The following is a 23,876-nucleotide window of genomic DNA, read 5'->3' as shown; positions in this document are numbered from 1 at the left end:
ACTACATTCTTTTACTTGTCCAGGAGAAAACACAGCCAGCACTTAACCTCAGTCGATTCCTCCCAGCCTGGCCCATCCACATTCCAAGGACACATCCAGCTGGAGGCTCACAAATACTCCTTGTGCGAAAACATCAGGTTCCATCTCACGCCACATGACTAAGCTTTCCCAAAATCTTTTGCAGCCATCACTGGGCCAAAAGCTGATGGGATGCCAAACAGGCTAGACACCAATTTCCTGCCGTGCTGCTCACACCAAGGGCAGTTTCTGGGAACAAAAGATGTAGGTAACAATACTATCAATCACTCTGCACTGCTTCAAAAGAAACAAACAAACAACAACAGGAAACCAGAGTACAGTCTCTGAACCTGTCCAGCCCCAAATCTTCTGGGGAATGTGCTGTGCAGTGCAGGCATCATTAACACCAATAGCTCTGGAGATGAGAGGCAGAGATCAGAGCTCTCCTCCTCCAGCAGCGCCTGCAGAGCATCACCCAGCTGTAGCACATCTGCAGGTGGAGACTCTGAGGGCCTCCTGGTCTGTTAGCAGTTGATGGAAGAAAACACTTGTCACCATATGCACAAAATTGTTTTCGCTGTTCCTGAGCTGTCAGTTCATAAACCTGTGGCTAACTACTTAAAAGCACAGTTCCTTTGATTTCATGCCTCACGCGCTGTGTAATAGCGTGGAAGGACGCCACTTCTCCACGACTAAACCCATTCTTTGCTAAGCCAGCCATTCACACCAGTGTTTCAACTCCAGCTAGCACTGCAGCCCCATGGATCCAGACTTGGCACCCTCTGGTGTCCCTTCCAACCTGGAATCCTCCCTGCAACATGCCCCAGGGCTGCTACAATGCTTACCTTCCCTTTGATAGGAGGAGCTAGGAAGGGGAAGGAGCAGCCTTTTCTCTCCTGCACATCCTTAGCATTGCAGATGTACCAGCCAGGCTGCACAAGCAACAAGCCCAGGCAGCTCACAGCCACAAGCTGTTCCTGCATGATGGGATCCTCCCAATTAATCAAGTTGAGGCTCAGCCTGAAGTTAAGTGATGCATCACAGAGTAACTGCCCCACGGCCAGCTTTGGATGTTCTCTGCTGCAGTATTAGGTAAGAGTTCAGGATGCAAGCAGCCTTGAAGCATGCAGCACTCACTGATAAATCAGGATGGTGATGGTGCCAGTTCCCTTCGTGCAGAGGGAGAGCAGATTGTTCTGAGTGTTAGGTAGACACCAGGTTCTGGTTTGAAAAACTCCAGCACTACCACCTACAAGAACTGTCTTCAGTATGGGGTTCGAGGCAATCCATCACAGCTGTGTCCCAGTGCAGGAGCTCGGCATCCTCTCCATGCCTCGGCTCCAGGTGAAACCCATGAACTCCAGGCCTTAAGGAACCTCTTCCCTCTGGATTTGCCAGATGCAGTCTGCCAAGCCCCAGCTGGACCAAGATGTATTTATTTAACCAGCCTTTAGTCTCACAAGGGTAAACCCTGCAAGTGTCCTCAGTGGATGCGTTACTTTGTACTAACATTCCTTCAAGCAGTCACACCATGGTGCCTGCACATCTGGGCACTGCGTAGCCATGAAGAAATCAGAGAGCAGACCTCCATGATAAATGAGTCGGTGCATTTGGAATGTCAGTGACAAAGCAGAAATTAATCTCCATAGTTCCCAGCTCTGTGCCACGCGCAGGCAGTTTTCTCAAACCCAGAAGACCTGTAGGCACGCAGCAGACTTCAGTAACGTGACCAAGTCACTTCTTCATCTCTGTTCGTCTGCAAAGAGGCACTAACAAACTACAGAAATCCTCACCTGTCCTAAGATGGGTGTCCAAGGCCTTTCTGCTGGATAAGGCATTTGTTGTGGGGCTATTAGCAGCCCATAGCATTGTAAGGGACATTTGAGTCACTCCGGTTTGATGTATGCTGTAGGTATTTTTTGGTTATGTGCAATTTGTTCTGTTACATTCGGGGTATTGGCTGTTCTGCTGAGCAGCTGTGCTGACTAATGGATCGTAGCACTTCTGTGCCATACAGTTATTGCACAGAAAAGCCTCTCTGTCTCCCTCATCCTTCAGAAGTCCAACAGTTGCTGTCCTTGGGTTTGGAATACGAAGGGGCCGGAGTACGCCTGGCAGCAACAAAAAGCATTAATTCAAAATGCTATTAAAAGAGTTTTGTTGTCCCTCTTCTCCACGTTAACAGCTTTGCAGAGCAGAGGAGCTCACCCGGTGACTTCTCAGCTGCTTCCCTGGGACAGGGCCCTCAGAGCAGGGCAGCAGAACAGCACTTTCAGCAAACGCCCGGGATGTGCTGTCAAATACATTGCCCTGCACTGCCAGAACACCGGGCTGTTTACCAGCACAGCCAATCTCCAGCTATTCCAAGCCTCACCTGTTTGTTCATGCATTCTAACATTGATTTCCTCCAGACATTTGTTCTAACTCGGAGAGAGCTCCCATCATCAGCCTCGCTTCACAGGAAACGCTTTGCCACTGACTGAGCAGCTCTGCAGTCCCCAAGCAGCAAGAAGCCCCTGGCTGAGCCAGGAGCCCCAGAGCCACAGCGGGGAGCAGGAGGCCACGCTCAGCTCTTTTCATCTGGGACACGTGCTGGAAAATGGTACGGCCAAGAGGAACAAACAGGGCTCTGCAGAGGGTTGCCACTGAAAGGATGGCTGATTAATTAATTGGAGTGCAAACTGAGGACGGGTTTTGTTCAATCGATGTTAATTGCATTTAATCTTATTCTTGCTGTTAAGAAAAGCCATTGGGCCGGGCTAGTGCCTGACACGCAGCTTTCACCCACACTTGGGAGGCGAGGCAGGAGGGGAGAAGTAATGGAAAGAAAGGAAATAACCCTTCCTCACCCCTTCTGCATCACTGCACAACTTCATTGGGTCTGTTCCATTATTTAAACAATTTTTGTTTTCCAATAAAATTACACAGGAGCTCTAAAGGACAAAAACTGGATGTGGAGCATTTCACCACTAGTCGTTCTGGCTCTCCTGGGTACTGGCTCAGAGCTTTGTAAACCCACAGAGCCGTGGCTATCCAGCTGCTGCAAGGGGCTGAAATTAAGAAAATCACCTGCGTGAAGCAGTGCCAGCTCTGCACCCCAGCTGCCCCCAGCACACCTCCAGCTGCTGCCTGCCTCTCCCACCAGATTGGCCAGAGCATCTCTCAGCTTGCTGCTGATCTCAGCTCCACGTACCAAACGGCGCTGAACTCTGCCTAACACAGAATCATTAAGGTCAGAAAAGATCTAAGATCACCAAGTCCAACCCCAACCCCCCACACCATGCCCACTGACCCTCAGTGCCACAGCTCCGCAGTCCCTGAACGCCTCCAAGGACGGTCACCCCAACCCTGTGCTGTAGTTTATCAGTGGTTTTCTTCATCCCTTGACAAGCATTAGTGCCACTGCCTCTTTCCAAGTAAAGAGGACGTATCATAAATGCTGTGAAGGACTGGCTGAGCATTAAGTGGTCTGAAATGGCTTTACTAGACTCGGTCAAGATTGCTTTAAAATCATTTCCCTTTAGGACTGTGACCCTCTTTCTTTACAGCCAGCATAATGATTCTACCTCATGGGATGGTAATTGCATCCCGCTATCTATACACATCAGAAGGTAGAGACTGCAAACACAGCACAGCATCTTTCTGGAGCAAGCTGAAGGCAGGAACGCACAGGAGGAGAGGATAATGCTGGGCCTAACCCTAACCCCTCTGCCCCACAGCCAGAGGCACCCCGAGCATTTTGCAAGCTCCTGGATTAGTCCCAGGAGGATCCAAAAGCAGAACAACTCGTACAAATACAGCTCCAGTTTTGGAAGGATTAAAATGAACTTCACCCAACTGTGAATATCCATTTCCAGAGCCAATAGGAATGGAAAACCTCTTACTGATGCAACAGAATTTCGTTATTGCAAACCCTAAACCCACAACATTTGCAAGCTAAGGACAGCAACAGTAACATAGTTTGCTGGGGGACACTGACAGCAGGGTTTAACTGCTGCACCACCAAGCCCTGATCTGAGCAACCTTCACAAAACCCACACACAGAAAGGCAACAGTTTCCACATACCCCCACTCCTGGTGGATAAAAGAAAAAAAATAATCCCAGAAACCAAATGACTTTGGATTAAGTTGTATACGTGACCTGTAATCTCCTACTGGAAGGAAGAAAGAGATGCAGTAAATACTTGCAAAGCCATTCCAGTATTTTGAATTAAATGAATTACAGAAATGGAAAGTACACGATGCAAGACGTTACAAAACAAGGCGCCAGGAAGGTGCAGGAATTGGAAACAAGCTGGCAAATGATCCCTGCAGACTACTGAGGAAAATTAATAGAGAGAAAAAGGATACGGTAACAATACTGACTGATGAACAGCAGTGTTAGGTACATAAATTCAGGATGTCAAGCTTCTACTTAAATCCAGTTCTGGAAGAAAAACAGCAAGCCCTACTGTTAAAATGCACTGGAAGCACGAAGGCCAGCAATGCCAAGCCTCATTTCAGGACAGGCTTCCCCTGTGCATCCCTCCAGATTGAAGTTTCTGACTTTAATTATTCCTGAAGCATTGTGTATACAGGGATTCAGAGCAGGGATTACTAGCAGGATCCTTGTTATAAGCACCACTTCTCAAACAAATTACACTTCACTTGACGTCAGTAACATACACAAGAAAACAAATTAGATAAAGGCAGCAGGACGGCATGAAACAGATCCAGTGCAAGGAAACTTCACAAGGTCACCCAGAAAAATAAACACATTTTTAAAGGTAAACTTGTACTTTTCCAACACCAGGGTGCACTAAAGCTTGGTGCAACCCAGACTCAATGCATCCTTGGGGGGCTGGGGACTCCATGCAGCTCAGAGACCAAGCCTAGATAAGATGAGGGGAAAAGAAAAAAAAAAAATGAGATGGAGCAACCTCTTATCCTCTAAACTCTGAGGGCTCATCCCGAGCCACCCACTGCCCCATGCAGATGGGAGACAGGGATGGCCACCTGCCTGGACCCTTAGCTGCTGCAGCTGCAGCTGTATGTCCTTGCGTGGTTGTGGCTTGCTGCTGCCCAGCCCAGCCCCACACACCCAGCACAGCAAGGCAGGCACAGGCAACCTCTCTCAATATCCTTCTTCTGTGCCTAATGCTATTTCTGCTCAGTGATACAGTGAGATTCCACACAGAAGTGTTATGAGCTTGACTGGCTTTATTTGTTTAACAGTTCACATTTTCATTAAGCTGTTGTTACTCGGCAGCCAGTGATTTTGTTTGTGTGATAGCCATATTCATCTCACCTGTACGGGCGTAAATGTCACTCACCCTTTTTTACAAGCAGAAGAGGCAAAAATGAGTGGGATAGAGCAGAGGGAAGACTGACTCCACACAGATTGGTGTGAGATGCACTTCTGCCTGTTTCTGTGATACCCAAAAAGAGTAGGGCCACAGTAGAGACCATACAGGTAAATTAGATCAAAAAACAGGGATCCTACCTCAACTGCCCGCCTGCAATCCAGAAACTGAAATATCTTTGATGGAATCAGCCCCTTTGATGCACCGCTGCCACTCTTCTGCACCAACTGAGCGCTGCTGAATGGGCGCTTATGGTATCTGACCATCAGATTTTCAAGAATTAATTACACGCCTAGCTCTTGCCAATCTCTCAAGTATTTTGTAATAGCCGGTTCCAGGAACTGCAAGATCTGATTCAACCGCAAGGAAAAAAAAGGTTGGTTGTTTGCCCTGCACCAAAGGCCAGTTAGACCATTCACCAAGGTCAGGCAAGCAGACAGAGAACTAACAGATGTGAGCTGTCAGCGGGCTTTGCTGAGACCATGATTCAACCATGCCTCTTAGACAGAGATTCCAGAAGTCACCCGATAAACCCCAAATATTCACCCTGCCACTCCCCTTGTCAGCACCAAGGCGCTGAGACACGCAGAAGCCTCCATGCTGCGTGGGCACAAGGCAGGGAACTGCAGGTCAGCATTTCTCCAGCTCCTTCCTGTCCCTCTCCCTCTTCAGAAGGTGCCCTGGTAGAATGCCAGATGCTGGAATAAGCCACAAAAGCCTCCTAAATAATCATTGCCCATCTCCTCCACTGCAAATTTATAGTCCTGCATCTGTGTCAGGACAGACACCTGCTTCCATCTGTCTAGAACACATCCTTTACAAACAGGGCCCAAGGTGGAATGCTTAACTGGAGCTTTTCATAATGTATTAAAAGACTAGGAAAGAAAACGACAGTGTTTAAGTGCACTGCTTGCTCTTCTTGTGGACACTGCTCAAGTGGAGGGGGAGTAGGTTGGGATTCTTAGTTGTTTTTTTTTTTATACATATATGACAAATGATGCAGGTCTCCATCCTGTAATTTCCCTCACTATGCTGCATGTCTGTTTATGATAGATACCAGCATAGCTTCTTAGGTGTCCGTTTATCTGCTAGGAAAGTATTGTCTGTTTGGAAGCAACTCATCCTAACAGAGCAGCCCCAGAGGGGGAGATAGAAAAAGGAGGGGGAAAGAGAGACGAGGGGGCTGTCAGCTGGGAATACATCCATGCTTCTGCTGCAAAGGATCTGGCAGAAAGCAAGCACCGTATTTAGTTTTAGCTACATCCTCTCTTCCTACCTCCTAGACCATTCTTTTCTAGTGTCACTCAACACCTCTTTGCATCTTCTTCCCACAGAGCTCTTATCATTACCATACGTTTCGGTTCAGACTTGCAACCTGTGGAAACAAAGCAAACCCACAGCTTTCTTCCATGGGTCTGCGCCAGCACAGAGGAACCTCAGGTCCAAACCTGAGCTGTCTAAAGGGTAAGATAGGCAACGTTTAAATTACAAAAAAAAAAAAAAAAACAGCCATAAAGGAAATTAAAAAGAGAGAAGGAGACAAAGAAGAAAAAAATGTGGTGCAATCCATGTGTATTTATACTTTATGTTCAAAGAGACTTTAACAGCAACTTGTCAATTTTCTGTAACCAGGATTAGAACAGAACTCAAACACTATTCTTCTGAAAAGCCTCTGAGTTGAATTTCTTTCCCCATCAAATGGCCAATATAAAAAACAGCTCACAAATCCCTATGATATCAGTAACTTCTCATCACTCTTGGAAAAACAGTGGCCGGGACAGATTCATTAATCCAACCAAATGAGTCTGTGAAGCAGTGTGGCTGCCAGAATCCCCATCACGTCCCACACAAAAACCAGCACTCTGCAATCCTGGTCTCAGCAATTCCCAAGCCATCCTGTGTGGTACAAGCAAAGCAAGAAGCCAGAACTGAATGCTATTAAAATGGAAAACAACAGTCATTGACCATAGCTGCCCGAGTCAAGTAATTAAGCATCTTTAAAAAGCAATTTTATCACTTCAAGACTCAAAACATCTACCACCATTTTACTCATTCCATCCTTCATACCAAAAGAGCAAGGTCGCATCTGGAAGGCACTGCAGAGTCCCAGGGAGGTGCACAACCTGCCTGAGCAGGGCACATCCCAGCAGCTCCACACTGCCAGGGTTAGCCTGCTGTGATACCTAACGAGCAAGGGTAGAGCTGGCATTGAGATCTCACTGCTATTCTGCAGCCTGGGCATGTCCAGAGAGGATGTTCCTCTGCCTCTGGATCAGATAGATGTATGTACACAGAGCTTTTTTTTAAAGACAGTCAAGTTAAAGAACTGCTAGAGCTGAACCTGAATTAAAGACTTGACTTCTAATAAAAGAAAGTGTTCCTGTAAATTTCAGTGTTTTCGCATTCTTTTTTTATCTCTACAAACAGGGTTGGTTTCTAAGTATGTTTGTTTTGAAAACAATGACATTCCACCTGTTAGATGCTATCAGTCAGATGAGCTTAAATTGTGTGAAGTGGGTGTCATTGCTGCCTGACTTAGAACTGAGGCTTACATCCAAAATCCAAGTACGTGCAGTGTCAGAAGACGTAGGCCAGCAGAGAGGACTGGCTGCTCTGCCTGCAGCTATGTCCTCACACACCTGCAGCCTCCAGGCTCCCCCAGCACCATCCCTGAGTGACGCTGACCGACAGCCTCCAAGCACAAGGCTCTGGATGGCACAGACTGAGCCCAGCTCCGCCACCTGCCTGCCTTCACTTTCCATCAGCCTGCAAAGGAGACGTGGGCACGCAAACACGCACAGCTCCCCCAGCACAAGGGGACAGGCCAGCAGCTCGGTTTGCAGCGAGCTGCTCCATTTGCCCCACTCTGAGTGCAGTGTTTGAGCAGTCAACCCACTCCCCTTTCATCTGCTCCGCAGTAGCCGTTTCTCCAGAGCTGCCCATCATTTCCTCATCAAGCAGTAGAAACGGAGGATCGCTAGAGACACGGCTCAGCCTTGCTGAGATTTCACTCTCTCAGTGGGTTGTAAATGCCCCTATAATGTTGGCTTTTTTAATCTTGTGTTATTATTACCCGCGGCTGCCATTCAGTCTGCAGAGAATAAAGCGCCAAGGCTTTCAGGGCCGCACAATGGCTCTGTGCATTTGCCAGCGGTTGGACAAACAATACCTCTGTGTTTCAGCTTTATTGGAAAGCTTGCTGTTGTGGGAGTCTGGCTGCGTGCGTCCCCCCGTCAGGCCGGGCGGAGGTGTGAGTGTGTGCCCACCAACTCAGCTGCCATCACAACAGCACGTGCTCCCACAGCTGCCAGGGAGCCAGCACACAAGAGCCTCTGCACAGAGACAAAGGTAAGGGCTGAGATGCACAGAGAAGCCAGGCAGTCTCCTACAGATCAGCCCAGGGGTACGGAGCCGAACCGGCCCCCTCCATGAACAACTACACTCAGTGTAAGCGGTGTTGCCAGCTCGCATGAAAGCCTGATGACATATGACATAACCACGAAAATGTCAAAGCAATGGCCCAGAATCGTGTTCTTACATGAATTCTTGGCTTCCGCTGAAAGCTGAAGAGCCTGAGATCCTCGGGCTTGCAAGGAATGCTTGAAAAGTGGAACGACTGAAAGAAGTGCAAATTAAAAAGTAAATGAGATGTGAAAAAATGCAGGGCAGGCTCCTGTGATACAGGGAGACCAATCGGTACTGATTGCAGGGGACACTGCAGAGCTGCAAGCGCTCCTCACTCATAAACGAGCCCTGCTGCACACCCTCACAGGCTCAAAACCCAAGAGGGAAGTCAGAAACTCTCCCCAAAACTGCAGAGCTGCAAGCGCTCCTCACTCACAAACGAGCCCTGCTGCACACCCTCACAGGCTCAAAACCCAAGAGGGAAGTCAGAAACTCTCCCCAAAACCACAGAGTTGACATAAAACCACTCAAAAATGCACCAGGGTTATTTCACTTGCCTTCTGGGTTTAAGCACCTGGGTCACATTCTCATACCGGTGCTTTCTAAGGAGGAGGGCTTGATTATTATTTCTTTTAATTTGTTTTAATTTTTAAACAGAACTAAAATTCTCATGTAGTTATAAAACTTCAGGAACAACTGCACAAAACTAGGGCAGAAGAAAACATGCCAAATACTTCAAGGCTTGGCATCAGAGAGTGCCTGCCTGCCTCTGTGGCAGGAGGAGTGTCGGTCTGTCTCAGCCAATGTTTCTGAGTAAGGATGCCTAATCCCGATAGCCCGTGCACATACAGAACACCTATACTTACTGTCAGCTCTCTAGGAAAAGACCTTGACATTTTGCATTAAAGCCAATCTCCCCTGTACATCAGCATAAGGTAAAAAAAAAAAAAACAACAAAAAAAAAACACCTGGGTGATCTGAAAAATGAAAGAATTGGGAGCTGCCTTCAGTAAGAATTAAAGCTGAAATAAGAGAGGCGGTGAGATGGGCACAAGGCAAGGAGTGGAGCTGGAGCAGCACAGCACTGGATTCCAGGCTTTCCAGATCTGTGCCTGCAGCTGGCCCACGTCCCCATCCCCTCCTGCATGCCAAGGGAAGAGACATCTTCAATGTGAGGAAATGGAGGCTTTGCTATCTTAAACAAAACACATGAAAGGTGAACTCATGATTTCAGAGCACACTGTAATATTGTTGAGAAACGATGCTGTGTGTGCCAGCAGAGCTGAACTGCAGCCTGCACCCTGAGTCCTAGCTTGGTGCTGATGGGACTCACCTGGGAAGGGGAGCTCTACTCTGCAGGGAGAACAGGACTGCAAAGTTCTCTTCCAAAAAAAGAGTAATGAGGTGCACAGAGAGCCTGTAGAGGTGTCAGAGAGGCATATACCATTATCCCTTCACAGGCCAAAGGCAGATTAGGACTAACACAGCAGCAGGAGCTTATCAGCAGCCAGGCTGAGGCTGTGACACCTGCCTGCACCACAGCCCTGCCATTACCACCTCCCCATTCCCACATAAGCCCAGTGTCCGGGTGCTTTGAAGCACGAAGCAGTAAGACAGGCAGGTGAAGCTGCACTCTGATCGGCTGTCTGAGACAGCAGCACAAATACCTCCACCTCACCTCTCATCCATGGCATTTCCAAGACATCCGTTCAACCTCAACCCTCCAAACCACAGAAGTAATATCTGCCCAGGTAGAGCTGGGCAAACAAACACGAGTTAAATGACTGCTCAAGGTTGCCCAAGGACTTACAAGACAGCTACAGACATGTCTAGCAAGTGGATTACTCTCCCCTTTTGAAAAGCAGGCGGGTGAGCACCGGGACTGAGCCTGCTTAGCCAGGTGTGGAGCCTGCTGCACTCAGCACAGCTCCGCCTCCTGCTGCCAGCACAGAAATAAAGCCTCTATAACAAAACTCATTCAAACAGATGCAAACAGGGATGGGGGGGTTGCATCTGGGCTACGTTACCACAGTCTATACGTCCTATTTGTCTGTTAGTTATTAAGTTACCCACAAGACATCAACAGCTCGAGCCTCTCCGAGAGGCAGAGATTAACCAGGAATCGCTGTGTGGAAACGCTGCACATCTCCAGTGAGATCAGCCTCACTGTGTGCCACGGGCATCTGGGAACAAAGGTGAGAGCTCTGCTGTGAGCAACGAGTGGCACAGAAAGGTGGGGAAATGCTGCTGCAGGGAGGAGGGGATTTGCAAAGCAAGAATCTGTCAGGAGCAGCTTCAAACGCACACACCGCACAGACTTTCATCAAGCACACATAGCTGGAGCACTGAAAGCTGCACTTCTGTCCAAGCACTAATGCAAATGAGGTTTTTAGTGAGAGACAATGACGCCGGTATGTAAATATTAATTTAACAATCCAGTTGACAAAGCCTCAGCTGATCTATAAATAGCTGTGTTATTAGCAGGTGATGCTGAAGGCAGTTATCCTGGCTCCTCTTCCCACAATCCCCCGTGCCATCTTGTTTTTATTGACCCTGGAGACACAACAACCCATGGCATGCAGTTTGCTTTTTGCTGCTACCTGCAGAGGAGTTAGGAACACTTGACAACACAATACATATTTATCAAGGCCCTTACCAGAGAGGATCCTGCGGCACTACGCTCACAATGGCTCCCAGAGCTCAAAACAGAGCAAAAGGTTTAGAAAGAGAGAAAAGTCCTGCAGCCTTGCTTTCAGGCAGGAGGTGGTTGGGAGCTGGGAACCATCAGGCATTTGGGGAAGGACTGACAAAGCCCCAGTGTCAGGCCGTGCCAGCCTGCATTTACACTGCTGCTTTGGCAAAACACTTCTGCCATGGCCTGCAGTTACTGAAGGTGATGCTACCCTCGGTGCTCATTTTCTATCACAGAAACAAAGATGTTAAAATCCTGATCTCTATCCTCAGCTATACTTCACCTGGAATTATTCTTTTATTACACATAATAAGACTCATAGCTCGTTATCCTCTCATGAGGCTGCACACACAGGAATCCCTTCTTTCATGCAGGTACAAGAGCTTACGGCCAGCAGGCAGGAATGTGCCATCCTGCTAAATCTGCTGTGGCATCTGCATCAGTACAACAGAATCACTCGAACGGTGGTATGGCCAGCATCCATGGAAACCATGTGAATCATGGTGTGTTAGGCTACTCACACAGGTTTGCTTCAGCCTTCCCCTCGTTGCAAAGAACAGTGATAACACACTTGATTGGCTGGGCTTGTAGAAAGGCAGCTTGAATATGAAGAACAGAATGGACTTTGTTAAGCTTCCCTCCCACTTGCTTCAAGTTTCTAAAGAAACCTTCTGAACACAAGAAGTCACTATGGAGCTGCTTATCATACAGCTAAAAAAAGGAAGGGGGAAAAAAAGCACAATCCACACTATTTTGCCATAAGGTCCATCATATTCTTACAGCCTGTACAGCAGCAGGCTCTAGAACTTAACCCAACAGGGACTCTCCTGTGCCAGTCTCCAGTGCATTCAGCCAGGCAAAAGGCTGGCACAGGCACACATGGAGCAAAACAGAGCTGTGCTGCTTGAGGCTGCAGATCCACATCCCCTCATCCCAGCCCCACCAGGTGGCACTTCTAGGACACTCTCTAGAAGATGGTCCCATGGATGTAAGGCTTTCCACGCAGCAACCTTTGGATATCAGACTGTTCCTTCATTTGTTTGAATAGCCAACATTTATGCATTTAAAAGCCTTTTTAAATAAAGGGTTACGCTGTTATTTCTCTGATTGCAGCCCTGTGACGGCCATACAGTCTGGCTTTTATGACCATCAGGGATTGCGAAAATTTCATTTCCGCAATAAAGTACCCTTAGTAAACTCTCTTTTTCAAATGGAGTCACTTCTGTGTTCCATTATTTATGGAAATCGGATAGACAAGTTTGGTTTAGCAGAATAGAAACTTAAAATAAAGCCATGTTGAGAAACTCCGTAGAATTTAGCAAGAGAAGCACGACACGCTGCCAAATTGATGATAAATAAAGAAATGAGTCATTCTCATTAATCAACTAGATAAAGACTAGCGTAGTAATAGATTTGAAATCATCTTCACTGTATTATTTACCCTAATAAAACTTTTATAAATCTAATAGCAATAGATGTAAGCAGCGCCAAGGAAAAACTAAAACATTTAAATGGTTCAGAAAATGGAAGATGTTGCAGCAAGGCTGCAGAACAGCCTTCCCAGGAGAAACCCAGGCAGCTGCTGACTCTTCCGTCTGTGATGCAAAGCCACAGGTAAGCCTGCAGTGCCAAATGACCCGGCAGAAGCTTGCTGTATTCCCCAAACCTCTACATGTGTCATATCCAGTAGCTCTTGCAAAGTCGCTGCTTCCTTTTTCTCCACCATCTCCAGCTCATACCACAACATCCATTACCCAGGTCCTTCATTTCAGAGCCCAGCTAGCTGTAATCCAGGAGCTCCTACAAACCAAGAACTGCAGAAAAGTTTAACTAACTTTGGCTCTCTCAAACTGCATTTCGAGCAACAAGAGCACGGATGAAACCCAACTTATCCAGAGTAATTCATTCTTCACGCTTGTTTAAGCACGGTCGCTCACCGAAGACAGGCTGGCAGCCTTCTCCATGGGCTGCAGGCTGCCGTGCTGCTAGGAGCCGCGCTGAGACAAGTCCACATCACACGTCAGTGGAGATGGACTGCACCTTCAGCTCAGGGATGGAAAGATCAAACTGCTAGATAGGCTCTCCTCCTTGCTGGGTACCCTGATGTTTATCAACGGGAAAAGCCAATTAAGGTTGATAAAGACACATACTCCGCTGATTTTGCCTTACTGCCCACTGCTCAGTGCTAGTGTAATGGATAATGTTCTGCCTGTGGGTGTATTTTCTAAGATCTGTCAGTTCTGACAGCATTTTGGCACCTGGATAACTGAAGATTTATACCAAGGGTCCAGGAACGCACCATTTCTCAGTAGTTGATGGGTACATTTTTCAGCAGGGCTTCCCTAATTAAAGGGCTAGAAAGAGATGGGATCAGATTGATAGGTTTTGCAGTCAGATGTTTTATGCTTAGTTTGATAAATTATAAATCACCTTTTGAAACTTTCCGAACGTGACGAAAGCATGCAAGAGAAACTACAGCAATGCATTCAAAATGCCACAGCACAGCTACTTAAATTTCATTTCTATGGCAAAGCCTTTAGAGATGCACTTAAGAAAAGCAACGCTGATTGGAAAAGTAAAGAAAGAAATCAAAAATGAATACGAAGGCGATGAAATCTGAACCTGTATCACAAAAAGGGCAGTTGTGAGTTCCTTGCTCTCACGGTCTCATTCAGACCAGCACACCATTAAAGCTGTAGAGAAGACAGACACAGAATGACCATCTGGGCTGGGGGAAGACGTTTGCTCATAATTTGAAACATGAAACCAAAGAAACACAATGCAGAACAAACAGGAATGTGGAAAGCACTTCCCAGGCACGGAGAGGTTAAAACAATTATTTGAACAGCTGGGAAAATTAAAATGGTAAAATAATAGCTACCCTTCAAAATTCTACAGATGCGGAGAGACTCTTCAATGAATAACTGATAAAGGGGAAAAAACATTTTAAAAGAGAAACTGTTTCATGCATGAAGGTCATACAAGCAACAGCTCCTGGTAAGTACCTGGATTTTGTGACTTGGCAAGAGATGAAGTAGAGGGCTAACACAGCCTTTTACACCTAGAGAGCCAGGGTCAAATCCTTAATAACTTACACATGAAAGCAACTTTGGGCAAACCCTTTCTACTGCTTGTTTTGAAGAAGCTTCCTTACTGCAGCCCAAGCAAGGTCACATGCCAGAATTGTAGCAGCTTGTTTGCTTTCCCAAGGAGCTCTCCTAGCTCTGGCACAGCCTCCATGGGTGCAGCAACTGTGACAACCTTACAGCGAACAGTTCAGGCAATTTTGCCACCACAGCTTCCCCTGTGGAAACCTGCTCAGGAAAGAATGTGGAGGTCAGAAAAACTGACAAGCGTGTAAAGAGCAGCCTAACTGTTCAGAAAAGGTCTAAGAGGAAGAATAGCACCAAATCAGGCTTGCAGTGTGGGGTACGCAGTGCTGCACGTGAGGACAGGGGACACAGACATTTGCAAGGGGCTCACAGCTCCAGCACAGCCACCTCCAGGACAGGAAGGAGCTAAAAGAGCACAGCTGGGGAAGGTCTATCCTGGTAGGCAATGAGCCCTCTTTCTCTACTAGCTATTTTAAGACATGAAACCACAAATTTTCAGAAAGGAGAGGAAAAAATGACAAGTGAGTATGTAGCACTGCAGAGCAGAAATCAGCTGCACGATGCCAACTCTTGTTTCCATTCCCCACCCACTTCAAATGCACAACCTCTCCCACAAGTACTGAGCAAACTGTTACAGGGACAGCAACTGAACACACCTCGGTAGAATCCAAGAAACATGGATCCTTGGGGAAAAAAGGCAGAATCGGAACAGAAGGCCAAATCCATCCACCCCAGCAGTCAATTCTTCTATCGCTCGCGCATATCATTTTGCTAATGTAAACCAGCCTCCAACTGCAGAGCCTTAACTACTACTTTTTCTGTAAGTAGAAGGGAATTGAAACAAAACAAATGCTGAGATGCTACAGGAGGACTTTCTGCCTCCAATCAAAGGGATTTGTTATTCCAGTTTTATCTGAGCAGTTCTGGAGAACTGCAAAGTAGCTTCCTCAATCTGCTTATTTCTTCTCTCTCCCAAGCAGAGTCTAAAATAAGGCTATTATTAAACCATCCTAAGCACAGTCACTGCATTTCTCCAGCTAACAATCACCTGGTATTGAGCCCTTGAGTCAGATATCTCCTCTGATGGGTTAGGCACCTCAGCAGTCAACGATACTACGAGAACAAGAAAAGGATGAGCTTGCAGCCTCTCCCATACTTCTTGCTGATATAACCTTGAACGCTCCCAGCTAGGCAGACCAGATTTGATCACTTGAACAATCACAAGTAAACCAAAGTAGACTGTGACCCAGGAAGTAACAAGGCTGACAGCAGGTTTCCAGCAGAGGTCTTGACCTTCCCATGGTCCTGAAAGACCCAGACATTTTTACAGAAGTCAGGACCCTGCTACTCTGCCAAACTACAGGTATTTAGACCAAACTAAAATTACAGCTGCAGCTTTAATTCAATAGGCTACCTCTCACTTCCAATCCTAACTCAATGTTGGGAGCTGCTGAACTGATAAGCACCATTTTCTATTCTGTCCTTTAGGTAACTGCATCACAGCATTGTGTAGGGCTGCACAGCAGATCCACTTAAGTGATAAACCAGCTGGGCACATGGCTTGCCTTAGTAGAGTTGCTACTCATTCTGCAAAACCAGCAAATCCATCTCTTGTATCTTGCCATGACAGTGGTTGTGAAAACAACATGCAACAGGGATACCCCAGCTTGTCTCCTCACCATAAGAACACGATGATCAGTGATCAATCTTCCACTTGCCCAAGGCAAACTGCATCCTGCAAGGTTGATGGATAGTTAGGTAACGTACTTTGGGATCCTCCAAGGTTAAAAATAAATGTATAAATCTGACAAGAGGAGAAAGCTGAAGCAGAAAAAGAAGGTGTGATGCTTACACAAGCACGCAGATCTTCCCATCCTCCTTTGACTGAGAGTCTCTCAAACTCACCCATGTTTCCTGAGTCAACCTGCCCTGTGCCCAGCTGCTTTCGTGTTCAGCAAGGGGCACAGGGAATGCAGAGGATTCCTCTCTGTCTTTACAAGCTTCCAGTACTCAGAGCCCAATGATTTCTCTGCTCCTCTGATCAGCCACGTTACGATGCATATTTAAAATAAGACAGATACTGAACTCTGCTTTGCCCCCCCCCGAGAAAAGCACAGCCTTCTCCTTCAAAACCGCCAGTTCAGTGCCGCAGGGAGTAAGCAGTTTGGTGTCAGCTTCAATACCGACTCCAAAATGAAGGAAATGCAAACAAAGGGGATGGGAGAAAGGAGAGGAGGGAGAGAGGCAGAGAGTGCAGAGACACTGGAGGGAAGCAGGTTTAAAAAAGAAAATGAAGACAGAGGGAAAGGAAAAAAATCTGAGCCCAAACTTTAGAGAGAGGTGAGTAAAAGAAGAGACAGGAGGAGGAGGCAGGAGCAGCAAAAATAGGCAATGGCATATGTCTAGCTTTCTTGTACATTTTAAAAGACAAGTCCTACAGGTGGCCAGAACTGCTCACTCTATGTAGTGAGGAAGATATCGCCCACAGGATTCAAGAGAGCCCCATCTTGAAGTATATGTGAAATACCCACAGTACGAGTTTCAGTTTGCTGGACATCACAGAAGAACCCTGGAACAGTTTAACCCTTGCCAGACCTTGCTCAGACATCTGCCATGCACTGCCCTGAACTAACAACAGCCATCCTAGTGCGTGGCATTACTATCAGAGTTCAACTCAGCACACTGCAAAACAAAAAATCTGAAAATGCCACAGGGAAAGTAACTCAGCAGTGCTATACAGCATTTGATCCTAGGGCTTGTGGGTCCAAACAGAGCTTCCTGCAAGATGCACTGTTCTACATCCTGACCAGTAGGAATGGTAAATTTCTTGTGTTTTTAAAGACAATCTTCCGCTATTTCCTACAGGTAAAGTAGGAAAAGTTTTACAAACATTATAAAAATAAAAATCAAGTGCATACCTCAAAGTAACTTTGTAAATAATAAATCCCAAGTGAAAAATCAGGACACGTTCTTACAGCTCTACAACATGCAATGACAGAAGTCTGTCAAGACTTCAGTGGCACTTGCAAAATTTGTGCCGAGATCAAGAAACATTTGTTGTTTCTAAGGCAGTTACCGGGAAGAACACAAGCTTGACCAGGGTGAGGCATGCAGTATGGCACCTTACTTAACCATCCTGCTGCCAGGATAAACATGCAACCAGGCACCGTGTTCAAGTACAAACCAATACTGATAAAGCCAAGGAAAATGCTAACAGGGCAAATGAAGAACAAAGATGGAGCAAGAGCCAAGGGTGATCAAGAAAAGCAGCTGAGACCCAGATGCAAAGTTACAGCCTAGAGATTTGTGGAGCAGTTCAGAGCTACTGAAGAAATTTTTACATACCTGGCTGATGGGTTCAAACATCAGTCGGATTCAACGCTACTGGAGAGATTAATTACAGAGAGCTACAGATTAATGCACAATCCCTCTGGCCTTTTATCCACATGACAGTGTACCAGACTGCTGTGAATTGGAAAACACTTCTCAAGGGAGGATGCCTGCTTCAACCTTCAAGCACCACAACTCTCCTGCTTTAATGTTGTCCCTTAAGAAAAGCTTTTCATAGCAGCAGTGAAAGCTTTTTGCACTGAACAGCTGGAGCCAAAGTCAAAGCACAGCCCAGCAGTTTCCTTGGCTGCACAGGGATGCCGTGAACCCGAGTCACAGGGAAACAGCACATGTTGGCAAAGATTTGAGACAGAGGTTCAAGATATTAAGAGTCAGAACTCCAATTTGCAGGATTTACAAGAGTATTTCCTACCTTGTCCTTCTGCTACAGCTGCCACCCAGGACCATCTCCTGCATTTCTGCTCCTTTAAAATACTTTTTTCTATAAAGTTTATCAAAGCCACTGTCTTCCCAGCAGGAGCAGACTGGCCTTGCTGTCAGGTCTCCCCAGATGCTCCGTTTGCTCTCTTCTCCACATGGGATCTCTCAGATCCCACAGTTTACTGAAGCAAGAATTTGGATACAAGAGTCAAGCTTCTAGGAGGAGATTGCTGTTATTATAGCAGATCTGGTTCCAAATACAGCCACTGTGAACTGGGGCAGGATACGAATCCCTCCTTATAGACTTCTGCTGTGTGATCTCACTCTTTGTTTCTTCACGTTCCCTTTTTTCTATATTACTGCAAACATTCCTTGATTCAACACAATCAACAAGAGAGCATGAAGGAAGAGGCAGACTCTCAGACTGGAACAGCTGGTTTTCTTGATGGCATCACATCCCAAAGAGAGGTAAGGAATAGCAAGAAAAGAGACTGCTTATTCTCAACAGCAAACAACTCCACGCCAGAGAAGAAAGCACAGCCCCGCTGACTGTGAGAAAAAGGCAGCAGAGGGATTTTAAATATATTTCACACTCCTTGATGGATCACGCCTGAAGTTTTCGTGGGAAAACAAAGCTCAGAGGAAACCATGCTTCAAAGCCCAGCACTGTACTGACAGGGGCTGAGAAAACTTCATAAACCTGATCCCGTCATATTGCCCAAAGCCCACATACAGACCTGCTAACACAACCAATTCCTCAATGGTTGCCCTCCACAGCTCCGCACTGCCATTAAGCTTTGGAATAAGCTCCTGCCAGTCATGCCAAAGTGTGCTTAGTGCTAGATGGATGAGTGTGATCAAGGGACTGGAAAAGGTGGTCAAGTGTCATTGATTCTGTCATTGAGTTCTGAACATGACTGTTGGACATGACAGTCACTCAGGTCACAGCTTGTGACCACCCTGGGCACCCACGAGTGCTGACAGATCTTCAGCTATTTCACACACTGTCATCTGCTGTGCTGGTCCTTGGACTCACCATTCCTCTTCCCCCCATCTCGACTGCTGCCCTGCCTCAAAACGCAGCGGCAAAAGCAAGATAACATAGCAAGAAGCTGACAACTAAGCACAGGTCCTGATGAGCTGCAGAAGGTGCTCAGGCCAGATAGGATCTGGTCCAGAGCCTGCATGTCCCAAGAGAAACATTTGAGTGGACAGCACAGAAAGGAGTGCAGGGAGCAAGATTACAAGCTACTTTAAACCTATCACCTCTTTTATTCTCCCAGGTTGCTCACACTCAATGCAGTATCTTTTATCTTACTCTTAAAAAAAAAAAAAAAAGAGGGAGGGAATTATTAAAGAATAAGGCTTCCATTTCTCAAAAGTGAACAAGGAAATTACTATGTGGGTAGAAATTTGGGGTTTTTTTTTTCTCCAAAGGAAAACTCCCAAAAATCAAAGCTATTCCCTCTCCTCACATGCTACAGCACTACCCTCACTGAGCCCCTCTAACAAAGCTGATCGTAGCAGTAAGAACAAGCCAGTCCCCAAACATTTAGCCAAGCCAGTTCTGAAGCAGAAATAAGCTGCTTCACAAACAGCAGAACTGAGGTCACTGGGGTTCCTCAGATTCTCAAGTCAAAGTCAAGTTCCTCTAGGACTAAATAACAATAAAGGGTGAGTCGATATGATTCCCTCTGCACAAGCACCACTGGGGTCCCTTTCCTACACCTAATTGCCTGCTTTCACAAGGTATACAGGAGCTTATTACTTCAGAGCCACCATACCTCTGAGGAATACCATTGCAACCTGCCAGCGGAATCAGAGCAGGCAGAGAGCAGGACAGGAACCACGGTTACGAGCACACGACATGGTTATTTGAGTCCTGCTTCCTTAAGTTGGGATAAAAACCCTGACAGGGCTGCAGGGAAGCAGCCAACTAGCCGTACATCACGGGGAAGTGCTGGCACATTAAACCCAGAACGTTACCTGTGACACTTGAACAGGCTCTGCCCTGCTCTCTGGGGGCTGCTCTGTATACAGCAAAGCTCCTGACCTTCCAACATCTGTTCAGCTTTTATACAAAAGCAAGTCAGGGCCCTGTAATGCAGAACATCTTTGTTGACATTTCAGTCCCTGGGAGAGAAGCTCTCCTTTGGCTTTGCATCAGCCACCTTTGGCTATGTCAGAAATAGCACATAGCCTGCTCTCTCAAGCAAAGCCGTTTGCCCGTGCAAAGGTTCCCAGCAAACAGGCAGAAGGTGGCAGCTGGAGAAAGGAGACCTAGGATCACTGCACACAATCTCACTTTTTTTTTTTTTTTTTTTTTAATTTATCCACATTTACTGCACGCAGGCTGGCTTTAATCCATCAGTGCAAGAAAGCTGCTAACGCACCTACATGACCAGAAAGACTTCCCTGCATTTTATGGGGCTCTACTGCAGCAAATGTCAAAGCTCAGCAAAATAAAGCACTAGGAACCATCTCAGACACCCAAGATCCCTCTTGTTCATCTCCCAGTCAGCACAAATTCGACACTGCATTAAACAAGGAACATGAGATCTCAAGTTCATGCCATAGCTTTGCATGCACACAATCCTCACAACAGCACAAAGCTGGAACAGAATACGAGGTTCTCATTTAATAGCTTCTAAAATGCTTATTCCTCTTGAACAAAACACTGCCCCTAGGTGCAGGAGACTTTTGGTAAAGGCTACAAAGTGGGGAATTTATGGGAACGTTACACCTGGTCTGTCCTCAGCAACAGACCTGTTTCTGCTCCAGAGAGGTCAATTTGGAGCCCATCCAAATGCTGTAAGCTTGGCTTTGCACAGCATTACAGTGGCCACTGGCATAGCACAAGCTCTCCATGAAAGCTCCTCTATTGCACCCCAGTCCTCTCACAGTGTCTTTATCGTAGCAGATCCTGCTGCACACAGCTGGGAAGAATCCCATCTGAATCACTGCATCCGATGCATTTTTCAGTGGCTTTGCACTTCTAACAAGACTTAAGAATTTTTGAGCCTCAGGATACTCTCACACACACTTAGGCTTGGTACTAAGAGATGATGCATGACTGTTATCACAGGAAGTCAAATGGTACTGCCAGAAACCTACGGCCCAGAAATATTATGGAGCTTGTTAAAAGGATGATAATTCTAAATAAGCCACCTCTAGCACTGCTTAAGACAAAAGCTTTCATCTGCTTCTGCTATAAGGCCTAGGGGAACATGTCCACTCCGTAACAACCACCAGAATGCTTGGGATCACCCTTGTTGGCAAACTCAAAAAGGAATCCACAGAACAACTAAAAGAAAGTTATTCTCTATTTCTATATGAAACATTTAGAGCAGATTGAAACAGATTGAAACTGCCTGCAGAGAGCAAGCTGAAATGATCTGTGTGCACTCTAACCTGATCAAGAGTTAAAAAATAAAAAATATCATGATCTTCTTCAAACCAACGTCCAATTCATTCTCAGAAGAGAACGAGGTACCTGCAGCACACACAAAGGCTGCAGATGGAGTGGATGTTCAGAGCTCCCAGTGCCCCCATAAAGGAACAATGCAACAATGCTTTACTAACAGACTGAACCAAGTAACCCTTATCTTTCTGTTACACTGCTCTGTGAAGTAACCCAACAGATGATCTGCTCAGAAAAATAAGCCCAGTCCTTGTGGGCAGCAAACATGGACTGATAAACTGAGAGGGAGAGAAAGCAGAGGCAGGTAGGTAGAGGTAATCAGAAACGACAGAGAGATAAGCAGGCAGAGGGCAAGCAGAGAGCTTGAAGGACAGAGGGAGAAGAGCTGAGATTTTACAGACCACAGGTATTTGAAAAGTTAAATCAACAGCTTTCCAATCACATTATTTTAAGAATCATTCCCCCTAATATATGCAGGGAGCCAGCTGCTTGCAAAATGACCTTTAAACCCTCCCCTCCATACCTTATTAGACTAATTCAGAGCTGGAGGTTGGCTGATCCCGAAATCCACTTACACAGGACAAACAGGCATTCAGCAGGGACAAAGAGCCAACACACTGTCAGAATAATTCCGCCTGCATTTCTGCATACATTCAGGCTTACCACAGTCGAGCAGCACACATTTCCAGCTTCAGAAACAACTTCACACAGGATGTCGCAACAACAGACTAACTCAGGACTACAATGTCTCCTTCCCTCATATTACAAAGGCAAGTAGTTCTAATTGTAACAGGTGTTGGCTGCCTGGACAGCTTCTGGGAATGCTGAGGGTGGGCTGTAAGAGCCTTTCACCAGCTCTTAAAGCCTCCTATAGAGGCCCCCATTCAGAAATACAAAATACCACCAGGTAAGGAGGTCTGCTGGACGGAAAGACAGTGTCATAAAGGGATGAAAGCCACAGCACATACAGGCCTGGCTCCAAAAGAACTCTCCCTACACAATGTAGATTTTGTAATACAAGTGTTCCATAGTTTTGGATAGAGATGGTCTGTGGATGGAACATACTAAGGAAGCAGCATCAGGATAACTTCCCCAGGCTCCCTCCTCCAATGTGCCACAGGTCTGACGAAAAACAGATTGGTTTCCTACTAATACAAGGGCTCATGTGCTGTCCATCAGCTTCCCAAGGTCTCCGGGGCACTGCAAAGAAGGGCAAGATGGAGCAGTCTTGCTCACCTTCTACTTGATTAGGGCCAGTGCCACAGGAATAAACCCCTCCATACCACCTACAGACAGGTTCAGCTGAGTGCTGAAGGCATGAAATCCTCTTAGTCCTCAAGGTATTCAGCCCCAAGACCTGCTGATAAAACAGCTGATGGATGGTGTGTGAAAACGACAAAGTGTTGCAGCAGGAAGCCATCCTGCACAGAGCAAGACCAAGAACAAACAACAAATCTTCCGTTTCCCCGGTTTGTCATGAAGACTTTGGCATCCCAGATACTATTTCCCAAGTTATAGCCAAGTTGACAGAGAATGGACCTATCATTAGCACTGAAGTTATGGAAGTCAAGGCTATTTTGGAACTTCTTGGGAGTCAGAAGGCATTTGACCACTGACCTTGTGCTTCTAACCAGCAGTTGCTATCGACAGCAATTTCTGTGGATCTGTTTCAATCTAACTTCAGCAGCAAAACACGTCGGTTAAAAATTGGAAATCAACTGCCTTCTGTCCAGGAGTGCTTGGTCATCAGTCTCCCAGAATTAATCTGAGTAAGAATTTCCACTTTCAACTTGCCAACACTGTGCTACAAATCTTTTGTGAAAAAGTCTGGCATTAAAGCAGCATGATGGATCACAACACACTCTCACCCCCAAGCAACTATTTCCCATAGTAGATAAACCTGGCTGCAAGCAAGCTACAGCTCTTGGGAACACACTGCCTAGCACACCACACAGAGAGCAAAGACTTCAGGAGACTTGTTAGATAAAGTATATCCATGTAGATCTCATTATTTAAGCTAATAAAGAAATAATTTCAAAAGACAGAATATCAGAGAAACACATTCCTGTCCTGATAGTGCTTGGCCCAATTTTACTTGAAATTTTGATACCAAA

At 46.3% G+C, this 23,876-nt stretch overlaps 1 protein-coding gene across 1 annotated transcript in view; it reads right to left on the bottom strand.

The window, feature by feature from the left end:
• Nucleotides 1-23,876, bottom strand: part of CHCHD6 (coiled-coil-helix-coiled-coil-helix domain containing 6) — a gene marked incomplete at both ends in the record, with an annotated part of 109,893 nt that overhangs the window by 10,666 nt on the left and 75,351 nt on the right. The window contains 5 exon segments of the mRNA XM_079540598.1: nucleotides 8,000-8,111; nucleotides 8,114-8,126; nucleotides 8,899-8,976; nucleotides 10,099-10,157; nucleotides 10,159-10,182. Coding sequence (XP_079396724.1) covers nucleotides 8,000-8,111; nucleotides 8,114-8,126; nucleotides 8,899-8,976; nucleotides 10,099-10,157; nucleotides 10,159-10,182 — 286 coding nt within the window.

The sequence above is a fragment of the Tetrao urogallus genome (genome assembly GCF_951394365.1).
Source record: "Tetrao urogallus genome assembly, chromosome: 10".
Taxonomy (NCBI): domain Eukaryota; kingdom Metazoa; phylum Chordata; class Aves; order Galliformes; family Phasianidae; genus Tetrao; species Tetrao urogallus.
Note: the sequence above shows the minus strand (reverse complement) of the source record. Positions and strands in the feature narration are given on the sequence as shown.